Source organism: Monodon monoceros, unplaced genomic scaffold (assembly GCF_005190385.1).
Source record: "Monodon monoceros isolate NGI ecotype Baffin Bay Population unplaced genomic scaffold, NGI_Narwhal_1 Super_Scaffold_19, whole genome shotgun sequence".
Lineage (NCBI taxonomy): Eukaryota > Metazoa > Chordata > Mammalia > Artiodactyla > Monodontidae > Monodon > Monodon monoceros.
Window position 1 is genome coordinate 34,513,336 of NW_021703775.1, and position 24,008 is coordinate 34,537,343.

At 43.8% G+C, this 24,008-nt stretch overlaps 1 protein-coding gene and 1 long non-coding RNA gene across 5 annotated transcripts in view; one reads left to right on the forward strand and one right to left on the reverse strand.

Annotated features, from left to right (window-relative positions):
• Window positions 1-1,160: 1,160 nt before the first annotated feature.
• Window positions 1,161-24,008, forward strand: part of LOC114900515 — a 36,960-nt gene continuing 14,112 nt past the window's right edge. For 3 of the 4 annotated variants that reach the window (XR_003794854.1, XR_003794852.1, XR_003794855.1), the window contains exons 1-2: window positions 1,161-8,325; window positions 8,857-9,322. This is a non-coding gene — a long non-coding RNA (uncharacterized LOC114900515). Of the gene's footprint in view, window positions 8,326-8,856; window positions 9,323-21,790; window positions 22,521-24,008 lie in introns of those variants that run through there. The other variant, XR_003794853.1, reaches the window with a different exon arrangement.
• LOC114900513 (probable RNA-binding protein 46) lies at window positions 12,554-14,019 on the reverse strand. Its single transcript, XM_029231675.1, is given in 2 exon segments — window positions 12,554-13,467; window positions 13,470-14,019. Coding segments are annotated over 2 exon segments (1,455 nt in total). The 5' UTR covers window positions 14,011-14,019.

The window sequence follows — 24,008 nt, forward strand, 5'->3', positions numbered from 1 at the left end:
GTGAAAAAAAAAGAAAAAAAACCTGAGCTGAGAAACTGACTCTAGAAAGTGGCAATCACACCACAGGCCTGATGACTTGCAGAGTAACTGTCAGGACATCCCTGAAGTAGTTCCTCTCCCTATGGCATGGTGTCTCTCTAGCCCTTTCTTTTCTCCTGCCCATCCTCCTCCCAAACCCACCTCCTCCTAACCTCTCAGAGGGAAAACTGACTCTGGTTCTCCACCACCTCCACCTCTAGATCCACTCAGTGTGTGTAACCCAACCCAGCAAGGTGAGTCTTGGGCTCTCGCCAAGCAGACCATCTGCTGTTCCTCAAGCTTACCCTTGGGGTCTCAAGACATCTATCTATACATTTTTTGTTTTGTTTTATTTATTTTACAAAGATGGAATCATCTGACTCCAGACATACTTTTGGGCAAATTTGCTTTTTTTTTTATGATTTAAATAATATTTACTATTAAGAGTAAATTTTATATTTAAACAAACCACACTGGTTTTATTTAATCAAAGTACCTGTAGCAAATTCCAATAATAAATATTCAAAATTAAGATGTTAAATAAAGCCTTGACTTTCTTTTTTTTAATAATTTTTTTCACACATACGCACTATATTTTATTTTTACAAGAGATAAACAGACTGACACCAAGCATTGTAAATGGATGACCACAACAAAAGCAACAATGATTGCAATTACCAGACACGAAACACACTCATACTATGTCATAATATTGACATTCAGTCCAGTAATCCTCCACTGTAACAGCTCCTTTACTTTGCAGTGAAAATTGATTTGTATATTTTTTGCCTCTGAGTCCTTGTGGGATTTTTTATTATTATTATTCAAACAGAAAGTCACAAAAATTATAATCATCAGTTCACTCAGTCCCATGTAATTAATTTTTTTTCATCTTGATCTTTTGTTAGCACTTTTATGAATTCATCAGTTTTCCATTAGAGTTCTGAAAACGCTTATTCATTCAGTTCAGCAGTATACCAGAAACCTGTACTTGTCAGAGTCTTTTCCATGAATTCCTTGAAGATGAAACCCTTTTATAGGAACATTTTTGCAAAAGCATCAGAGTACATCCAGAACTGTCTGTAAATGACAAAAGACTTGAAAATGACCACGGTTAAAGATTCGATGAAAGTTCATAATAATGCAATTGACAAGGAAATTTAGTTATTTCTGAGATATAAATTTTAAAGTAATAACTAGAATTATGACTTATAACATTATACTAGAGCATATAAGATTTTTAGAAATTTCATGTAAGCAAATTTGCTTTCTAAGAAAAAACTCAGCAATGTATTATGGACATTTCCCCCATCAATTTACACAGTGCTTTCCCCTTTCTATGCCGGTATGGTACTCCATAATATGCTGCTATAATTTTTTTAACCAATTCCCATGATGATTAGCATGAAGGTGTCTCTGCTGTGTTTTGCTGTGACAGATAATGCCATAATTTCTTGGTGGATTTGTCTGGGGAGTGGGGCAGAAAGTGGAAGGAAAGGGAGTAGTAATCTGGAGGATGTCGAAGAGCTGCAAGCCTAGTTTTGGATGTGATGGTTAGCACCTCCAGAGTGCAACTGGATGCCTTGGAAATGGGGTGAGAGTGAAGGAGGGAGGAAGTGGAGAGGGCAGCAGAGGAGGTGGGACAATGCCTGGACCCATGGGCAAGCTCACCCACCCACCCTCTCACTCATTTTTAGGCAACCAGTAATTTCTATCAGTTACCAACATGGTATTAGAGAGGCCCATGTTAACTTATCTTTTCCCAACCTAATGCCTTACCAACTAGCTCTTCTATGCCTTAGTTTGGAAAGGTAGGCTAAGACCAATCCATGGAGGGCCTTTACTTCTGCACCAAGGGGTCTACAGCAATCGGGGGGCTGTAAGTGGACTTACAGTTCTTCAGTTCTCAGGTCAGAAGTTGACTTTGCAAATACCGAAGTGTTCTTAAGAGATAAACAGCACAATTAAAGAACAGCCAGCCTTGGGAAAGAACACAATATATGACCTGTCTGGTTGTGCTTCAACTCAGTTGTTTATCTCCCAGGGGTAGCCCCATTCTATTCATTTAATTCCACATTCTTTGTACTCTTTAACTGTCCATCACTATGTCCCCATAGCAGCTTCCCTCCTTATAGCCCTGCTGGTTCCTTCTTTTCTTGTCTTCCTTTCTTCCTTCCTTCCTTTCTTTTTCTTTCTTTCTTTCTTTTTACCATCGGTGGATTCATAATAATTATAACACATATGATCTGTATATACTAAACTACACGTCTAACCGCAATCTAACACCAGTTCCCAAATAACAAAATGCTGCAAATTCTAAATTTTGTAGAGTATTACTGGAGCCTTTAATTTAATTAATTCAATCTTCTGTGCAGGAATGACCACATAGGAGGGCTTTCATTCCCCTTCCTTCTATTGTTGTTCACCTTTTGGTTAAAGCATGGCTCTGCTTCCCAAACCTCCTCCAACCTGCACTCTGTTCTTGGGTTCCCCCTTGGGCAACCTGCCATGAGGCTTCTGGTTGACCTGGGGTTTCGCAGGCTATGTTACTCAGTCTTTGTTCTTAGGACCAAGTAAAGGCAACTCTCTTTGCTGTTTCACACAGGCTGCTATTTGCTGAAAAGCCTGAGCCCACGGAGAAGCCCTTTAAGGCTTGGAAGAAGGTGCTGTCATCATTCAGTACCTTGTTTCTGGCATCAGTCTCTTACGTCTCTCCCCCTGCCAACCTTTTCCAATGCCTCTCTGCAGACCTGTCTCCCTCCCTGCCAGAGCTTTCAGCTTTCATTTCCCCAGGAAATGATTTTCTCAGTCTCTCCACAAAAGCCCAGGAGGAAAGGAACTGGCCTTTCGTTCATAATGGGCCACAGTGTGATGAAGGAGTAAAAGTTGTCTGGTGTTGATATAAATGCATCTTCCCACAAAAAACAGCCGCTGCTGTCACGGGAGCTGGGAGAAAGCTTACTTTGTTTGGAACATCAATGATAGGGTTAGCAGAATGTCAGCACGTCAAGGAGTGACTTAGAGTATCTAACCAGATGAGGAAATGAAGATCCATTTATTTTAGTCATGGTGTGTATGAATGGGTATGTGTGCGTGTATGTGTGTGTGTGTGTGTGTGTGTGTGTGTGTGTGTGTGTGTGAGAGAGAGAGAGAGAGACAGAGAGACAGAGACAGAGACAGAGATTTCTTTCCTTTGTAAAGGAGCTAGTTTCTGAAATGGGGATGGCTGGTCTCCAAGGGGATAATTAGGATTTTAACAGCTTACTGTGAGTGGAGCATTTCATTTCTCTAAGTACTGAGAAGTGCAGGCTAATAGTTATCCCAGCCATTAGTTATTCTGCCAAAGATTTCTATCAGACTTAGACATTCAGATAGATGTTCGAACCAGCACTACGGTCAGCAGAGACCTGTAAAGACTTTTCTGGAGGAAATCAATCTGTACCCGATGCATTATCCAGGCATGTTTGTTTTTCCGATTCATAAGTCATTTTGTTGTCAGAGTAGCCTTTTTATTCCTCTTAACTTTATATTGAATTCTTCAAGGCAGGTGTTCCAAATCCTTTTCATTTTTCTCAAAGAACTTCTGACCTCCCCCACCCCCATAGATGACCTCCACACCTAGTTTACTGAGGGGGTCAAGGCTTCAGCTCTCCTCTCCACTCTCTCAATTTGATCTGCATTGTCATCCATCCTTTGCTTTTTTCCTTCATTCTTTCTACATATTCTCAGAGAAGCCACATCTTATTTTTGTTCCCAAAGCTAACCTTTTCTGGAGTTCTTGATTTTACCAGTAACTCCCCATCTCCACCTCCATCAACCATTATCTCCCTATTTCTGGCATCTTCAAGATCCTGTTCTCTTCTAGCTCATTGAAAACATACCCCGATGTCTTGACTGCAAAAACCTATAGCGTGACTATGCTTCCCTATCAGAATCCAGGCTCTAGTCAATTTATCTGGAACCACAATTTCTATTAAAACTGGCCTATCGTAAGTCATCAATAGACAGCACATCCAATGACCTCAGTCCTTGACACTCCTGACTATGAGCCATGCTTAGAAAAGGGGAACAGTGAAGATTTGAGAGTGAGAGGCACATAAATGAGATTCCGGAAGGGAAGGGCTGTTTTGCAAGCAGTCATTGAAGAGGTAAAGCTGAGTTGAACACACCAGGCCCTTGGGCTTTGTTCTTTTTGTGGGGTCAGAGGGGGCAGAGTTGGCTCCCAGGCCCTACTGTCAGAGCCAGACAGAAGGTCCTGTCCATCCTGGTGGGCTTGGGTTCAGCACTGCTTGAGCAGAGGAATGGCCATGTGGCTTTTGCTTTGGGGATTTGAACAGACATCCCAGAGCCCACAGGAAGGTTTCCCCTTACTTTATGGACTTAGGCATATTGCTAATGCTCACCCCAAGTGAGCTTTATCTAATCTAAAGAACCCAAGTTACTCCAAATCCAACACTATATCCAGGAGCGGAAGACAACTTAGATGTTCTCTCTTTCTTCGGATTCTTACCACGGTTTCCATAACACCATGCTCTTCATGCCTCTCGCCTTTCTCTCCCACTGGCTCATCAGTTGCATGTGCTGTAAAAGTCAAAACACTTTAGGCTCCCACAAGTTGAAACGGCAGAGCCACAAGATGGAAATAAGTTGGCCCCTGGAGTCACTTCACGAAGGATAGATGCCTGGAAGAATCACTCTACTCCTGTTGGATTTTGTGTGAACAAGAAATAAATCTTCTGTTATATTAAGCCACTGAGCTGTTGGGGTTTACCTATGACTGTAGCCTGGTCTATGTAGCTACAAGAGCTTAAATGCCTGCAGGTGCCTGACCAGGAGGCAACTGAAATGAATGAAGTAGCTGAGAGCCTAACAGAGAGCAGGGACTCGGGTGGGGAGGGGACTACCCTGACTCTGGGACTAAGCTTGCCCCATTACAGGGGAAGAGCTGCTGCTCAGATCTAGCTCATTCTCTTATGGGATACTTTGGAGCCAGCATTGCCAGATCCTAACTGAATATTTTCTCAAGAAAAGCTGGGAATCTGGATGTTGATGTGAAATCTCCCAACTTTTTTTTTTTTTTTTGTGGTACGCGGGCCTCTCACTGTTGTGGCCTCTCCCGTTGCGGAGCACAGGCTCCGGACACGCAGGCTCGGTGGCCATGGCTCACGGGCCCAGCCGCTCCACGGCATGTGGGATCTTCCCGGACCGGGACACGAACCCGCGTCCCCTGTATCGGCAGGCGGACTCTCAACCACTGCGCCACCAGGGAAGCCCCAAAATCTCCCAACTTTTTAAATGCTGGCAGTTCATACGGATTAAAAAACCAAAACACAGACATCTTTGCTGTTTCCTAAATGTCTTAGGTATGTTTCTGCTTCAAGGTTTTTGCACTTGCTGGCCCTACTGCCTGGAATGTTCTTCCTCTAGGCACCTGCAAGGCTTGTTCCTTCTTCTCCCATGCCTTTGCCCAAATGTCACCCTCTCGGCTTTTCCCAACCACCCTCTTTAAGACCACAGCACACTCTCCCTCCCACCTTATACTGTCTCCTCCTTCCCTGTTTTTTTCTTCTCCATACTATTTACTACCTTCTAAATAGATAATTTAGAAAACTTATTGATTGATCTGCACATTTCTACCATTATGATCAAAGTATATGAAGGCAAGGATTTTTTTGTCTTGTTTTGTTCACTTTTGTATGTCAAGTGCCTAGAATAGTACCTGGGACATAGAAAATGCTCAACATTTATTTGTTAAGTAAATGAATTTTTAAAAACAGCCAGTATGTGGGTCAGATGATGCATAGCTGGAGATCTGATTTAGTTCATGGGTCATGAGTTTACAACTTCTGTTTTAGACCCTTACTGAGAAGTCCTTGGAGAAAAGTGCCATTTAGAGCTGCAAGCAGTTTCCCACCTCCCACAAAGTAGATGTTTGATTTATTTTGTTCTGGGAAATAAAACACAAGGAGTTTCAGGAAAAGTCTTATAAATTCCAGGGAGTCCCATGCCTGACTGTATTTTCACAGAATACTATTTCTCATCTTGTCTCTGCTCAAAATCCTAGAATTGTTCACAGCCAAATTTCTGTCTCAGTCCTGGTGTGGGGACGATTCGTGGTTCCCATAGTTACACCAGCCAATACATTCCCTTTTGCTTATTGAATTGGTTTGAGTTGGGTTTCTGTCACTGTGAATGAGAGTCCTGACAAATTTAATGTGACTTTGGGCGAGCTGTTTCATGTTTCTGAGTCTTAGCTTCCTCACTTATAAAAAGGATGGGGTCAGATTAGATAAGCAGTAGAGCCCTTTCCAGGATTTTAACATTTCAGAATTCTAACACATTTAAGGTCACTGATCTGTGGAGCCCAAACATTTTTGACTGTGGGCAAACTTGGTTCCCTGGAGCCACATGCCACTCTTGGCCCCCATTACCAGCAGCCCCTCTGACTGTCTATTGCTCCCACCTCCTTTGGGGGGTTGGTTTTTCTGGTCACATGTTCAGGACTTGCTCCTGTTGGTAGAGTCACATGCATTGTCCTTCTAGTATCTCCAGATATGTCCTCCAACATGATCCTTGTGGACACATTTTTCTTCTTCCTGACCCCAGCTCTTATTTGTCTTTTCCCCTTTCTTGTCCCATGCCTCACTAAAGTCATATTTACTTAATCTGCAGCATTCAGACATTTTTAGACCTTTCATGCCCTATTGTGTGTCTAGACTGTTCTCCCTTTTACTGCCTCCTTCCATGCTCCTCTGGGATGGGTAGGAAGCTTACTTTATCAACTCAGGTTAGAAAGCTACATTATTTTCTTTAAATCATCATAGAGTCTGCCTCTGAGTCCCCATTTGGCAGGGCTGGAGAGAAATTCAGTCTTCATCATTATTAGGGATACCTCCCTTCATTCTAGAGTCAGGCAAAAGTCTTGGGGCTCTTATACAGAGCAAAACATTTGGAGGGGTCCCCCCAGTTCAGGGCAAGTTGGCTACTGTGGATATGCTCTTTTCCTAGCCCACATGGCAACCCGGTATCTGGTAGCTGCTGGACCACACTTGGGCATGAAAATGATAATAACAATAACAGCAACAACAATGTTTATGGAATGTTACTAAAGTGCCAGGGACTCAGTAGTGCTTTACAAAAATAATTTCATATGAGCCAACTGCTCTTTGGCCTAGAACATACTTTTCCCAGATAACTCACAGTTCTCCCTCATCTCCTTTAAGTCTTTGCCAAATATTATGTTCTCAGTGAGGCCTATCCTGACCACCTGCCTCTGTGCCTCATCCCCTACACTCGCCATCCCTTTTCCCTGCTCTACTTTTGTTCCCATAGCACATTCTAGGCTATATGATTTACATACTACTAGTGTTTTCTGTCTGCCTCCCCCAGTAGAATGTAAGCTCTAAAAGGGTAGGATCTTTATTTGTTTACTTCTATCTCTCAAGCCCCTAGAACAGTACCTAGCATATAGTTCAATAAATGCTTTGGAATATGTGATTTTAATTTTCATGGATGAGGAAACTGAGGCACATAAAGGGAAGCAGCTATCCCATGGCGCATAGCCAGCCAGTGGTAGAGCTTGAGTTTAAGCCCAGGCCACCTGATTTCTTTTAACCACTTTGTGTGAAATGGGTACCCCCAGACCCCCATCTAGCCTCCTGAGGTGCATCACTCCTCCCAGAGGCCCTGCTGTATCCCTGGGGCATTAAGAGAGTACAGTGTGGGTCCCAATCCTCAATGAACCCATGAATCTCCCTCCTCCTTCTGCTCACCCCCCATTCCCTTCCCTAAACACTGCCCACTTCCAGAGTAATAGAATATCCTCAAGGAGATTAAAACTTTCATTTAGGCCAGGAAAAGAGTTTATCTTCTGGGAACACCACCTTTCCACTTAGCAAGTGCTCTTGAGGCTAAGAAATATAAGGATTGGCCACTTCCTTGGAATGAGGAGGTGGGGTATCCAGAAGACAAAACAGAATTAGCTTTGAGTGTGAGTGTGTTTGTAATGAACGTGCCTTTTATACCCTGAGCTCCCTTTCCCACACCACTGCAAGATCATCTCTTTTCTTCCTTTAATTCCAGTTCCCAAGTCCAGCCATGCTACAAATACCTGCTGAAGCCCCTCTGAATGGAACAGGCTTGCGCAAAGCCCACCTCCCAAGAGGGCTGGAGGGAGTGGAGCTCTCATGGCAAATGTGAAAAAGGATTGTCTTCCTATTACTGGAGGATTTCCCCCAGTGTTTCCTCAATAATTTTAGCTGCAGCATTCAATTAAAGCCTCCTGCAAAAATGACTCCTCCACATTTGGTGAGAAGGACAGCTTTTCCTTTTTATAAAGTCCCCTCCACTACCCACCCTGCGCACTGGGTAAGGGGTGGAAGAGTGTGTGTGGTGATGTTCTGAAACAGAGGAGCGTTGGACCTGTCGCAAAGGCCATAACAAGTGGAGAGGTATCAGGACACTCTGTGGCTGAGTGCAGCATTTAGAAAGGGGGCTGATTGTTTTTTCCAATCTTCGAGAGAAAGCTGTGTCTTCAAGGTATAATCTCCCCTTGGGGACCCAAGCCCTCTGATGATGTTAACAAACATACTCATATTAATAAAGATGCTATTCTTTTCTCCTTTTTCCCTCCCCTCATCTCCCTTCTAGAAAGCCAAGGCTTGTGAACATTGTGAGGAGAGACAGGCAGAGCACCCCCTTCATTCCAGCCCCCCAAAAAGACCCAGGCGCTCATCTGCAGAGACATCTGTGCCCGAGGACCAGGCTGAGGGGGACACGTTTTCATCTTTGAATGTTTCCTGTCTTTCTAGTGACTTCCTATCTCTCTCTGATTGACAGGTAGCTTTAGATGCTGGAGACTGACCAAAACCAAATCCTGTGGTGATCCTTTCACAGCTGGGCCCTTCCTGTTCCATCTCCGAGTGGCAAGCAGGACCAGTGTGATCAAAAAGGAGAAGGCTGGGCTTCCCTGGTGGCACAGTGGTTGAGAGTCCGCCTGCCGATGCACGGGACGCGGTTCGTGCCCTGGTCCGGGAAGATCCCACATGCCGCGGAGCGGCTGAGCACGTGAGCCATGGCTGCTGGGCCTGCGCGTCCGGAACCTGTGCTCCGCAACGGGAGAGGCCACAACAGTGAGAGGCCCGCGTACCGCAAAAGAAGACTGAATGGAACATGGCTCAAAGGAAGAAAAGGGAAGGGGAGGGGGCTCTGTTCCAAGGGCCCAGAGCTCCGAGTCCTCCAGGCACAGGCATGGGAGAGCCAGACCCGCAGGAGAGGCTGGGCAGAGCCCCCAAACCCGGAGCAGGTAGGTCTGAGGAACCCCGGGAGGGTCACATTTACTGGCCTTCTTTTCCTCTCCTGTAATTTGGGAGGTTTGGGGAAGAATTCCCAGACAGGATTGCCTTGGGCAAACCACACCCTTGCACTTCATTGTTCTCATTTTAAGGGGAAGGGGTCTGCAGTAGGTACCTCTGAAATGCTGTGGTTCTGAGGCTGATATGAGGCAGGAGGTGCCGAGTCTCATGAAGCCAAGCCAGAGGTGGCCACACCGCTATCTCCGGACCAGTGGTTCTCAAACTTGAGGTGCATCAGAATCCCCTGGAGGACTTGCTAAAGCAGACTGCTGGTCCCACTCCTGGAGTTGCCTTTTAGTAGGACTGGGGTGGGGCCTGAGAATTTACATTTCTAACGAGTTCCCAAGTGTGGCCTCTGCCGCTAGTCTGGGGATCACGTGTTGAGCATCACTGGGAGCATCGCCCAGTTGGGGGAGCCCTCCGAGATGAAGGTCACCTAGGTGGAGCACAGCCAGCCAGGGTTGCAGCCTTCAGGATGCGTACCTCTCCCTCCTACCTGTAGGGGGCAGCTTGGTTCTGCCTCAGCCCAGCGGAAGCACTGAGATAACTGCTAAATTAACTCCTGAAAAAATACACCCGTTTCCTGAAAATCCTAGATAGATTCTAAGCCTCCCTCACGGGCCTGGGCCTGGGCCCTTGGCAGGGGAGCCCCTTTAATCTGAGTGTGCCCAGCCCGGGCTGGCTAGGGCTTTGCTATCGAAAGAGGGCAGCTCTGCTAACGCTGGACTCCCGGGGCGGGGAGTATGATTCATTCGCCTGAAGGCTCCCACTGCTGGCAAAGTGCTGGCTCAGCGTCAGGGGCCAGGAAATGTTCCACGGGCGAACAAATTAAGACCCTGAGTATTTGTGCAAGAGCTGGTAAAAGCGAGGGGCAGAAAGTGATGGAATGAGTTTTAAACAGGGTCAGTCTACTGGGGCACTGACCATTGTTTCGGAAAGGAAGAGTATCTTCTGAAGTTGGCTGATTCTCCCCTGTGAAACTGTGCAGGGCTTCCCAAAGGCTAAACCAGCCAGCAGGGGGAGACTCTACATTTGCTCCGTGGGCTTTTAGCCCTAAGCAAGCTATCCCCCAGTCCCTCTGCTCTTATTTTTTTAAAAACCCACTGTACTGAGAGATGCCTCAAACTTTTATTTAAAACAAAGGTTTTTTGTTTTTTTTTAGAAGCATCCTATATTTAACGTCAAAGAATTTGAATTCAAGTACAAAAATTAAACAACACGTGATTTCAACATTAAAAACCATAACACTTATTACTCAAAGAACTAGACAATGAATATCAAAAACACAAATGGAGCATACTTATAAAAACCTTAAATACATTAACAGCAAAATTATAATTATTTCTACAACAAACAATTATTAACTAAAATATTTATAGTTATTTTCAAGGACCACAATGGTAGATTGCTTTTTCTTTAGTACTGCATAAAATTTGCATCTTAATCTTTTTGCACTTCATTGCTTCCTACATAATAATTAGATGCTTCCGTTTATATAATTGTTCTAATTGCTAATACAGATAGTGATCCTTGGTAATCAAATCTAGTGTAACCAGTGTCTGCAAGTGCTTTAATACTTGTGAAACTCTATTTAGCAAAGTTATAATGAAAATTTAATGTAAACTTCTGGGTTCTACTGACCACTCAGGAATCAGAAGTTATTTAAAATCCCAAAAGTTTAAAAAGAACAGCAGTTTGTTATACCTTTATCAAGAGAAATCACTGAGTAACTTTTAAAACTTAGCATTTTTACAAGTTTTACAACAGTAGGTTATTCTGAATTGTGATTGATATTTACTATGTTGAAATAGATATATAATTATCATTTTAAAACCAAATGTACAAACCTGATTCTAAAGTAAAACAGTATTTTAATTTGCATGCTTTACAAGGAAAGTTTCATACTCCTGTTTACAATATTTTCTTCAGAAGAATGAGGCCTGATTGGAGATATATAGCCGCTGTCCAACATGGCTGCCATTAACAAGTGATACTGTTGGTGACAAAGGATAGCTTGGATAAGAATAAAGCCTTGAAGTGTAAGGAAGCACACTGGGAGTCCCAGAAGAGAGGGTAGCACTAACAGGGGAAAGACTATTTACTGAACTGTGACAGAAATTGTAGTCTGTAAATAAATGCAAAACAATTATGCTTCACATCTTTATGGTTACAAATTTAATTCAAAGAGACAAAGCATTAAAACTATAATCACATAATGTTCTAACATTCAAAATCCTGATAATCTTATATTGCTGGTAAAGACTGTTTCAGCATTCACTGCATTGCAAATCCTGATAGTTTCATCAGTCAGTATTACGTAAATTTTCACTGACAGAATGCTTCAGAGATCTTACTAGAATGCATTCTTGGATATCTGTTAATTGTTTTGTATCTTTATGACCACCAAAAAAGGGAATCTCTGATTTCTCTTGCTCTATCCACAATGAAGCTCCTTTTAAATTTGGTACTGACACTAAGGGGTCATCCATGAAGAAAAGATATAAAACAGTGAATTCATATTTGCTTCTTTTTTGAAACTGTATTAGGTATCAAGCCAGCAGAAACATTTACCCCTGGACTGCAAAAACTCTCGAATATTTCATTATTTAAATACTAATGTAAACATTTATACAACCCAATAAACCAATTTAACATTAGAATCCTACTGGTACCATAAAACAGTAAAATGAATCATCTTTATAAAATAAACTTCAAGAAACCATTATCAACTTACAGTACAGAAAAATCCAAAAATTAAACCAAATTATTTCTTTAAAAACCAACATTTGAAATATTACTGTTCCACAATAAACATTCATTTTACGTATCAATAATTTCTTGCTTCATTAGTTATAATGTTTATAGATGTGTGTGAGTACTAAAGACCAAATTTGTAAATCCTGTACTTTCCAAAAACTCAGCTATGTTCTTTGGTGTAGTGTAAGCCAAGGGTGTGAAAATGACTATGAAGTGATTACTTATAAAATGTACGGTGTTTCTAGGAACAGAAGAAATTAGGTCATCTAATGCACAGGTAAAGTTTTTTCTGTATTTTCCTGGTGCTATAAATGAGGGCTAAAAATGAATGTTAACTTAGTGTTGTCATGGGACTTAATATTAAGCCAACAGGAATGAGATCAACTGCAGGAGAATAAGCTCAAGCAACATCAGAAAGGACCTGTTTATTTTCTCCAAATTCTTCTACATAGGTCCAGGCTGAAGAGATTTTGTTCCCTGTCCAAATGAAGTAACATAAACTGGGCTGCCAGTTCCTTTGCATCTTCCAACGTAGTACAGAGTTTGTCTGGCATGAAGTAACTCTGGGATCCATTTGCAATAGCAGGAATAACGATTTTATATGCCAAGAGTACTTTCCCATCTTGACTTGTTGTTGAATATAAATAATACTCTGGTGGTGCCCAATTATTTTTGTTGCAGTAATAATCCAAATGCATTACTTCAGAATTGAAATGATTGGATTTTAAAGAATACATACTAATTGGAGTAAGATTTGTTCCAGGAAAAAATGGATAAGCGCATCTTTCAATTTCAGGGAGGCTTGGGCCATGCTGGCCATTGAGACAAGCTGGAAGAGTTGGTGCCATGCCTAGAGTTTTTGGGTGGCTCTCTTCTTTGTTAGCAAACACAATCAGGTTTTCTGAATTGGGGCTAATCTGACCATTAAGATGCTGTCTCCAAGTGTTTTCTTTATTTACAGGTTTTCCCAGTGTTACCTCAATACTTGCTCCATCAATGCATTTTCCATTCATAACAGACATAGCAGCCACTGCATCTTCTCGGTTGAAAAAGTGAACAAAAGCATAATCTCTAAGTTTCTTTACTCATTCAACTGCACCAGGTTTGAATTTATTGAATTCTGCTTTAATTGTTTCCTCTGTAGTTGAGATCATTACATTTCATACATAGAGAACTTTAACTCTCTGCGTGGTTTCCTCATCAACCTCTTTCTCTGGGTCAGTCCAATCTACCTGAATGGTATGGCCCTACAGTTTGAAGGTTCCTGGAATTAGTTTTCTCCTAGCCATAGCAGTAGCTCTGTGAGATTCATACTCAACAAACGCAAAACTGCGATTTTGGTCTTATCAGTTGCGCTTGGGTAAACAATGACATCTACAACTCCTTCTGTAACTTTCTTCATTTCATCCAAGATTTCTTCCTTCTTCTTTTCCTTCAGAATAACTCCAATAAATAATCTGCAATTATCCAAGCTTACACACACACCGATAAACTTCCCTGGTCGAATCTCATAATTATTAAGAATTCTGATGGCTAACTGGGCTTCTTCTTTTGTAGTACACATCACAAAAGCATAACCTCGATTTTCACCACTAAATTCCATCGTAAGTCGAAATTCATATATCTTCCCAGCTCTTTCAAATACAGGAACTAATTCATCTTCATACATATCACGAGGTATTTTTCCTACAAAAACTTCACAGCCTCTAGGTGGAGGTGGACCTTCCCAACCTGGAGGCGGACCAGCAAACTTCCTTTGCCCATTTTCTTGAACCATGTTGTATCCAGTCTTCTCCATCAAAGCAAGTAATGCTGCTTCATTCTGAGTACCAGTTCGGACTTTACTGCATCCATTTGTTCCATCTGTATTTTCTTCATTCATGGTTGCAGTTCCCCTCGGGTCTTCAAATGTTTGTCCTAAATGCCTGGGACCAACGACCACAAACCGCCGCCACCGTTTCGGGGCCAGTCGGTGGGAGCGGGGGTCACCGCAGGGGGGAGGGGAGCCCACGTGGAGGAGCTCGCGAGGTCCTCGCGCCTAGCCTGGTCTCCCTTTAATTTATTTTATTTTTGGCTGCATTGGGTCTTCGTTGCTGCGCACTGGCTTTCTCTAGTTGCGGCGAGCGGGGGCTATTCTTCCTTGCGTGCGCATGCTTCTCATTGCGGTGGCTTCTCTTGTTGTGGAGCACAGGCTCTAGGCGCACGGGCTTCAGTAGTTGTGGCATGTGTGGGCTCAGTAGTTGTGGCTCGCGGGCTCTAGAGCACAGGCTCAGTAGTTGCAGCGCATGGGCTTAGTCGCTCTGCGGCATGTGGGATCTTCCTAGATCAGGGCTCGAACCCGTGTCCCCTGCAATGGCAGGCAGGTTCTTAACCACTGCGCCACCAGGGAAGCCCTCAAACTTTTATTTAAAACAAAGTGAGAATAAATAAGCAATACAAAACAAAACAAAACAAAAAAACTTCCAAGCTGAACGAAAGCTTTCGATGTGTGCAGCAAACAGAGACAGACAGCCTACCAAGTCCAGAGGTAGACTGCTCCAACAGATAACAACTCTCCCACTCAGGAAGCTGCCCGGCTAATAGACTTGCCCAGTATGGAAAAGGAAGGCTTTCTGGGGACAAGGAAGGAGGAGCAGAGGCTCTGAGATGGGCAGAAGGTGTTTGGGGGGAAAAGAGAGAAGACTAGGCTGCTTGGAAAGGATTCCTCTTCCCCCTCCATCCTTCAGGCTAGGAGGTCAGATTTGAGCAGAGACTCAAGGCAGGGCCTGAGGATGATCACAACAGTCAGATTACCTACCCTGGTGTACTCAGTTTTCCACTACCAGTGGATGTCTGTCCAACCTCTAGATATTTAGATGTGGAAGTGGTACACGCAGGGACCACTATCAGTAAAAGAGGTCTTCTGGGTGGCCTCTAAGGGGTGGGCTTAGGCTTGTACTGCCCCATTCCTACACTCTCAAAGTTCCTGTAGTGACCATAGTGATCATACCATGGGGCACGATCAGCATCTAAGACCAGCTGTAGATGTGGACCAGAGCAACCTCACATGATGCAGCTGGAGGTCAACCCACAACAGATCATTGGAGCAAAAAATGACCCTCGTTAGCAACATTATCTGTCCCTTGCACTGGTAACAGGACATATCATTATATGGCATCTTTCACTAAAGTGGTTCCTCGTGCTTTTTATCTCCCCTTCTCCAAAATTCTCCTCCTCTGTATTGTCAATCTTCTTTGGTAGTGTCATCATTCACAAAATCACCTAAAGAAGAAAATTTCTAGTTATTTTTTGCTCTTTCTCCACCAACCACATTCTGGCCCAGCCAAGAAATCCTGATTATCCTCTCAAATAATCTCTATCCTCTCTCCTCCACAGCCACTAGTTAGTACACATCTGGATGGCTGCTGGCCTCTGTCTTCTCTAATTCCATCCTCATCACTGATTCTAGATGCTCTAAAAGTCATATTTGATCATGGAGCTCCCATGCTTAAAAACCATTGGTAGCTCCCTAGGGCCTGTAGAATATGAGGCTGCATTGCTTTTGGGAACCAGGCAGGGTATAGATAAATGAATGAGTGGATGAATAGAAACAGAGATGGGGAAGAGGAATTGGGGGTAAGAGAGTTTTACTGAATTCCTGTCATGGGGGAGACCACCCACCGTAATCCTGTAAGCTCTACCATGCCCTGTAGTTGAATTCCAATCCACACAAGGGGATAAAATTGTATTTAAAATCTTTTATTCCTCTATTCATGCCACCCCAGCCAGGCATGCTTCCAATTTCCTTCCTCACTCTCCTTATAGATTCCAAAAGCACTTCACACTGCTTCCCTGAGACCCACATGAGTGAGTAATGAAGTGCCATGTGGTCAGCTCCATGTAGCCTAGCAGACTGTCCCCCAGGGTGTCTTTCTGTAGTTAGTTGGGTGGGTGCAAAATTCTAACCAATTTTCCCTTCTAGCCCTGCCTAGCCTCTAGCTAGAGAGAAGAATGTGGTCTTAGAAGGGGAGAAATATTTCCTCTTTTAACACAGTCCCTTGTCTTATACTCACCTTAGAAAATGACCACTTTTTCTGAACACTCGCACACAAGCACACACACACACTGCTTAGCTTCCTATAAAAACTGCTGTTATTGTGTTTTTGTCCTTAAGATCTGCATTTTGGGGGTGGTTGGCCCTTGCTGCTGCACTTGACAGGAGCTGACAAGTAACCACTTGTGGGTGTCACAGATGCTGTGACTGGACTGTCTCAGGGATGAGGTGATGAGAAGCTGGTTTGGTGTTTGTGCACCCAGGCAACCGTCATGTTTACTTGCTGTCTCTTTGGTAGGCTTCCAAACCAGCTGCACCACACCCGTTAACACTGGGCTCCACACTGGCTACTGATGGGTTCTCCTGCCAGTTGTGAGGAATGACTACTTTTCACTTGAGAAATTGTGGTTTCATTGGAGGAGTAGTTTTACAGACACACATCAGAATTTCGCCTGACAAAAATCCTAAATGCCCAACAAGGCAGTGTTCTGGTTGGGTGTGTCCTGCTTCCAATCAGACTGTCTGCTCCTTTGCTTGAGAGGCTGATATATATTGTGCTTATCAACCCATTTGGATCTGTTGAGATCCTACTGTGTGTTTGGCATGGATCTAGACCTCAGGAACCCAAAGATAAATAAGGTATGCTCGGCCAGGAGTGATAACTAGGTGAATAGGTGAATATATTGCAGGGCCATAGGGCTAGAAAAGCAGGCAGAAGTAAATTGCTGTGGGAGCACAGAGGAGGTGGAGGGCAACTGGGGACAGTTTGTGGAATGGAGGATATTTAAGCTGGGTGTAAAAGGCAAAGAAGAACGTTTGAAGAAGAATAGCACATGCCAGGCACTGTGCTTGGTGTTTTACCTCCATTGACTCATAGGAGTGCTCACAACAGCCCTGTGAGAAGGAACTATTATTACCCCCACTTTACAGATGAAGAAGCAGAGGCTTCTGGAGGGTAAGTCACTTGCCTAAGGTCACATACCTAGTAAGTCAAGAAGCTGGGATGTAAGATATTGCCATGTGTGTAGTACACACTCAGTAATCATTAGATATTATTGTTTTATTATTAGAATTATTAAGCCCAGGGCTACTGCCTCTAAAGCCCATGTCCCTGAGACAGTATTATCATGGCTCCAGCAGCATGTGGAAGAAGCAAATGTCTGAGTCTTACCCTAGATCACTAAGGCATTCTTAAGGTTCTGAGTTAAAACTTGGAGCCTTGCTAAATTATGAAGAAGGAAGACTTGGTCTTTGGATTCCATAGGTCATAGAAGTGCCCCTGACCCCCTTATGCACTCCTCTTCCTTCAGGCTGCTCCTTCTACTCTTTCCCCATTTCTGAAGAATCTATTTCTTGATAAATGATCAGACGGTTCAAGTCCAAATCTTAGAATTTGAAACGTGGAGAAAGCCATGGAGATCATTTGGTTTAGATCCTTGATTTTACAGATGCAAAAACTGAGGCTGAATTAACCAAGTTTCTTTTTGCTTCAGGAGACATAACCCAATTTAAACTATCTCAAGTGAAAAAGGGAGTTACATTAGCTTTCAGGGGTGGAACTAGCTTCAAGGGTGAAAAACAAATGTCATTAGTTTATTTGTGCTCTCTTTTAAATCTCAGATCTTTTGTCTCTGCTTCAAAATGTGATGTCTTTAATTGTTCCTGGTACAACTGGAGTTCTTTTTTTATGGTTGGTAGAGGATATGGCCAGGCTACATCATTCCATGTTAGTGATTTCAGATGAAAGAGAGAACTTCTGTCTCCTTGTTTCAGTATATATAAATCCCAGGGAAAGACTCTGATTGGCCCAGCTTGGGTCACATGGCTACTTCTTGGACCAATCACTGTGGCCAACTGGATGTGTGGTGATGATTGATGACCTGGGTCTCATGTTATCCCAGTGTGGGGTGGGGTGGGGATGGCAGGTATTATGGAGAGTGATCTTACCAGAATCATGTGTGCCTTTATAGAGGGAGGAGGGTTGCTCTCACCAGAAGGGCAGTGAGGTAATCAGCCTTCTAGGTTCCCAGAGATCACCACTTCCTGATGTCTAGGCCTTCATGTAATCCCCTCCCCTTGAGTGTGAGCTTGACCTAGCGATTCACTTCTAATGAATAGAATATGGCAAATGTGATGGGATATTCCTTCTGACATTATTTTACTGAAGTCTGTGATTCCCCCTTTTTCCCTTGCTCACTCGGATGAAGCCAGCTCCCATGTTATAAGCTGCCCTATGGAAAGGCTCATGTGGCAAGAAACTGAGGACCACCTCTGGCCAATAGCCAGTAAGGAACTAAGACCCTCAATCCAATAGCCCACAAGGACCTGAGTCCTGCCAATAACCACTGACAGAGCTTGGGAGTGGATGTTTCCCACCTGAACCTTGAGTGAGGGCAGCCCTGGGCAACTCCTTGATTGCAGCCTGTGAGAGACCCTGAGCTGGACGATCCAGCTAAGCTACACTCACATTCCTGACCCATAGGAACTGTGAGGTCATCAATGTACATTGCTTTAAGCTGCTAAGTTTCGGAGTAATTTGTTATGCAGCAACAGAAAACTTAAACAGGGAGGAAGGACATTCAGCAGACAGAAAAAATACACAGATATCCGCTGCAGAACCTACTAGTACACAAAACACCATCATTGTTCTGGTTTCTGAATGTCCTGAGCTTTCCTTATCAGACTTTTCCTGCCAGCTCTGTCTTCCTGCCTGCCTGTGTTACCCTTTCATTCTTCATAACTTTTATTTCTTTCCATTCTCCTTGCCTTTGTGAGAGCCAGCAGGAAAGGGAAAGGAACAGGGGAGAGACATATGTTGAGAAACTAACAATAATGAGGGCCTACTATGTGTCAAGCACTTTGCAGCCCACTTTCCATGACTCGTCTCATTTAATCATCTCCCCAAACCCCATGAGGCTGGTTTTACTAGTTCTATTTCATAGATAAGAAAATTGAAGCATGGAGAGTTGACATAACTTTCTCAAGATCACTTATCAGGAAAGTGGCAGTGATGGGACACAAGCAAAGCATGTTGGTTCCACTGCAGCACGCTGCCTCCTGGCATGCAGGTAATTGTTCTTATACAATAATAGGTCCACTTGTTCCTGCTGATGGGGCACGGAGCTAACTCCAACATTAGGCCTTCATTCAGAGAGGGCTGACCAGTTTGATTGTACAGCTTTGACAGAATTACTCTGTTCTTTTCTTTCTGTGCCAACAGGTAAATTTCTAACCAGAACTGCTGCCAGCTAAACAAATCCCTTGGGGAAGGAATCCCTTCTTCACTCTCCAAGTCAGATGGCTTCTGTGTTAAGCCAAAGGTTGAATGTGCCAGGGAGGATGCAGTGCCACCTGCTCCCACGGGTGCCTGCAACAGCCCACCCCAGTGGAGAAGGACAACCAGGAATTTTGGGGCCCAGAGAGATTGTCCCAGGCCTACTCACCAAGAAGCGGGAGCCCTCAGCCTTGGCTTCTGACACAGCAAATGGGACACATGATGTAGTGGAGGGGTTCTATTTGCAGATATAACTCTGATTCCTTCACCAAGATGGCACCATAAAGCCTTATCAGCTGAACAAGAGAAACCAAGAACAGAGACTAGACTGTAGGCCTAGTTTCAGAGACAGAGAAAAACAATTTCCCTGAAATGCCATTCTGAGCCATGTGAGTCATAGCTGAACTGCCAAGGGAAGCATTTTTAGAACATCACAGAGGGGACAGTCATAGGCCTAAGCCTTTAAAGGACTACATTTTTTTAAACATCAACTGCTTTTTCCCTGGAGGGAGTCCTTCTAATAGGGAGTATAGAAATGGATAATTAATCATTGTGATATTGAGAAAGTGGCCTGAAAAAGGAAAAAAATTACATGGAACCAGCTTCTCATCCAAGACATGCCTCTTCCCTCCCTGCTTTGCTCTGATCTAGGGATGCAGTGATGCTTAGCTCAAGTTTCCAGACCCCAGCCCTCATAGTCCTTACCAACTTACACTTGCATTTCACCATCAGTCTGATTTATAGAGCTGAGAGTCACGTTTTATCAGGGAACCACTAACGTGGAAATGTATCACAAATTCTTTTTCCTCCATTTGTATTTTCAATATTCTGTGTTAATTACCATAATCTTTTCCTCATGACAAACACGTGATGTATTTGTGCGTGTACCAGTATTGAGCACATACCTTCTGTGTACCAGTAGCCTAATTAGAAAAACAAGGGGGGAAGGAATTGGATGTATTAGGTTTGAAGGCAGAACTGCCTCCACATTTCTGGACAAGTCACTTATTTTCAGTTTCCACCCTTTCTTTAAGTATTTCTCCCAGGCTCATCTTCCATCTCCACTGCCCCTGAATTCCAAGCTTTTTCTGTCCCTGCTCGTTGGGCTGTTCTGCTGCCTCCTTCAGATTCTCCAAGGTCCCCTCTCTGCTGGGACTATGACCTGCTGAGGCCACATCTTCTCAATACTGTAGCTGACCCCAGAATGGATGAGATACTTTTTGCTCAGCTCCTGCAGCTGGGGGTGTTCTTGTCAGGCTCACTTTCCAAGAGTTGCTAATAATGAGAACCGTCGTTGCGTGCTTAGTATACGCTAGGCTGTGTTAAGCTCTTTATGTACTTTGTTTTCATTAATCCTCACAAGAAGCTTGTCCCTCTGGTCATCCTCCTTTACAAATGCAAACACTGTGGAACAGAGATGTTAAATAACATGCCCAGAGGCGCAAATCTAGTAGTGGTGCTGGAAGTTGAATGCAGTCAACTGGCTCCCAAGCCCCTATTCTGCACCATTGGTTGGTTCCAGATCTTAGTCCATTTCCTGAAGGGTCCTTTGGGTCCTAGTTGTTTGGGTCAGGTACAGCTGTATCGTGGGATAAGACAGGTATTCAATAAATTCTATTGAAGAAGCTAGTGTTGAACATCCACTGGGGGTGCAAAGCACTGTTAACTAGCAAACCTGGGGTGTGGGTTTTGGTGTGGAGATGAAGCATGCTAATCTTTCATTGAATGATTGGGAAGGGAATCCTTTTGCTTGCAAGTAGATCTGACCTGCGACAAAATTATGAGGTCTCTGTGTGTCCCATTGTCTGGCACTTCTTGAACTCTGTTCTGTTCTGTCTTCAACTTAGCTGGCTTTTCCTTCTCCTCCACCCTGTATTTTCTCTCTGTGCTCTCCACCCAGCACTTCACTCAGAAATAGGTCACATGCACCCCAGTGCATCTTTGTTGTAAGCCTTATCTTCAGATTATCCAGGAGTGCATTCTTTAACATTTATTTAGCCACCTGGCTCTAGAGAGGCCGTGATGAGTCATGGTGTCCCCAACTTCACTGAGCTTATACTTTGGTAGGTGAAGGCTGACATGAGTTCGTATAATAAGATACAATGAAATGAGAACTCTAAAGGGGAATACATAATATAAGGTAGGACCCCAAGCTGATTAATAAAAGGCACTGTTATTTTCTGGTGTGATGGAAATATTATAAATCTTGATTGGAATATTGGTTGCATAGGGAATATATATCTTCAAAGCTCATCAAATTGTGCACTGAAGACCTGTACGTTTCTTTGTGTGTAAATATTACCTGAGTAAAACCTGTGTTTTGTTTTTTCTTCTTGCTTTTGTTTTTTGTCTAAGAAATGAAAAAAGAATCATCAGTAAGCAGACACAGAGTCATTCCCCAGTGCCATTTGGTCAGTCATCTAAGAGCCATTCATTCAGCAAATAGTTATTGAGCACCTAATATGTACTAGGACTGTTCTAGAATCCATCAGTGAAGAGACAAACGTCCCTGTCTTCATGAAGCTTACATTTTACCAGGACCCTCTGGGGGCAGAGGAGAGAGAGATTTCCCCTGGTCTCAGCTGGAATGCCGGGATGCTCTGATCTCAGATGGCCCTGTGATCTATGAAAAAGGGGGATTAGTGAAAAAGACTCACAAAGCAGGAAACAAGAAGTCGTCACAAGCTTCATAGCCTAGAACTTCTCTTTCAGGTGGAGCCCAGAGAAGAGTCTGCAAATCTTCCAGCCCCCAACTCCAGAGTCTCCTGGTGACTTTCGGGGGGCAGTGTCCACATCACCTCCCACCAGCCACTCCATGGGCTGAGAAGACAGTGCCTCCACCAGAGGGCCTGGGCTCCCTTCCGGCGCATCTGCGAACAGGGCGTGGGTTCTGGCCAAAGCCCCAAACCAGAAGGTGGAAACTTTTGCTGAGCACTGGGAGAGGCGGGGAGGTGTTGGTGTTTTAGAAACCAAACCTATGTCCTTAGAAACACCGCAGAAGGGCTCGGCAGAGCAGCCAGTAGTTGGATGGTGCTGCAGTGAATCACATAAACTCCAGGGAAGAAGAGGCCATCAGAGAGGGGAGGCAGGCTCTTTTTTTTTTTTTTTTTTTTGTGGTATGCGGGCCTCTCACTGCCGCGGCCTCCCCCGCCGCGGAGCACAGGCTCCGGACGCACAGGTCCAGCAGCCATGGCCCACGGGCCCAGCCGCCCCGCGGCACGTGAGACCCTCCCAGACCGGGCACGAATCCGCGTCCCCCGCATCGGCAGGCGGACTCCCAACCACTGCGCCACCAGGGAAGCCGAGGCAGGCTCTTTTGAAGTCTCAAAATCTTTATTAAATAAAGGATCCAAGAGGCCTTGATCATAGAGCAAAGTTTAATAACGTTATATATAATAAAGGAAAATGAAGCAACAATAGCTATTGTTAGTTAAAAATGACCTAAGTGACGTATAATCTTTGAATTTACAAAGATAGCACAACTTATGCAATAAATCGTATTTGCAGTTAGTCTTTTTTTCAGTAGCAACAATAAGATGATTTTACAGGGGTAGAGTTGGGGTTGCAGTTTGTGAGACTTGTCATAACATTTCTCAGCTCTCTTTCCAATTTTTGCTTTTCCTATACCATTTTTTTTTTTTTGTCATTTAGTTGACCACAGTCACATTGTCTGCTTTCTCTTCCATTTTTGAAAACATAAAACTTCCAAGTGATATGGGAACTTCATTTGGAAGTTGAATAAGTGAAAAGAATTAAATTCAGAAAGTTTCCTTAAACCTAAAAACATGGAAAACTTCAGCAATGTTACGAAAATGACCAAAATGCCCCAATGACCCGAGGAATAAGCGAGCATCCAAGTTCTTCCCCAGCACATCGGAACTCTTCTCCAGAGGTGGTCTTATCCACTGGTTTGCCCAGCGCAGCATGCTGTACCACAAGGGGAAAGAAACAGAAGAAAAGTCACAGTTCAGAGAGATCAACACACTTTTGGAATTTGGAAAGCTGATGTATTTTTGCAGGAATTGTCAAATTTTTCTGTAAAGGTCTGGATAGTAAATGGTTCAGGCATTGTGGGTTACTGTGGGCTCCGTCAAAATTGTTCAACACTGCCATTATCACAGGAACGCCGCCAAAGACAATATGGGCATGGTTGTGTTCCAATAAAACTTTATTTACAAAAACAGGCATGGGTTGGATTTAACCCACAGGCCGTTTGCCAGTCTCTGGATTATTGGTTCCATGACAGCAGGCCAGAGACAACTCCAAACAGGAGTTGGGGAAGAAGGGCTGAACAATGGAGGCAGGGACTGCTATGTTCACTAGCATTTCCTCTTCCTTATGGACATGTGGGTGGCCTATATTTTCCCAGCCTCTCTCATAGTTAGGTGGGGCTACGTGACTGAGTTCTGAATACTAGTGGCATATGAACGGAAATAAAGTCTGCCATTTTCAGGCCTGGATTCTTAACAACATCCCAGGAGATCTCTGTGTTCTCACTTGCTCTTCCCTTATCTGCTGGCTGGGTACAGAGGATCCGGTGGAGAACTCTGAGACTCTGGAAGTAAGGTATGCC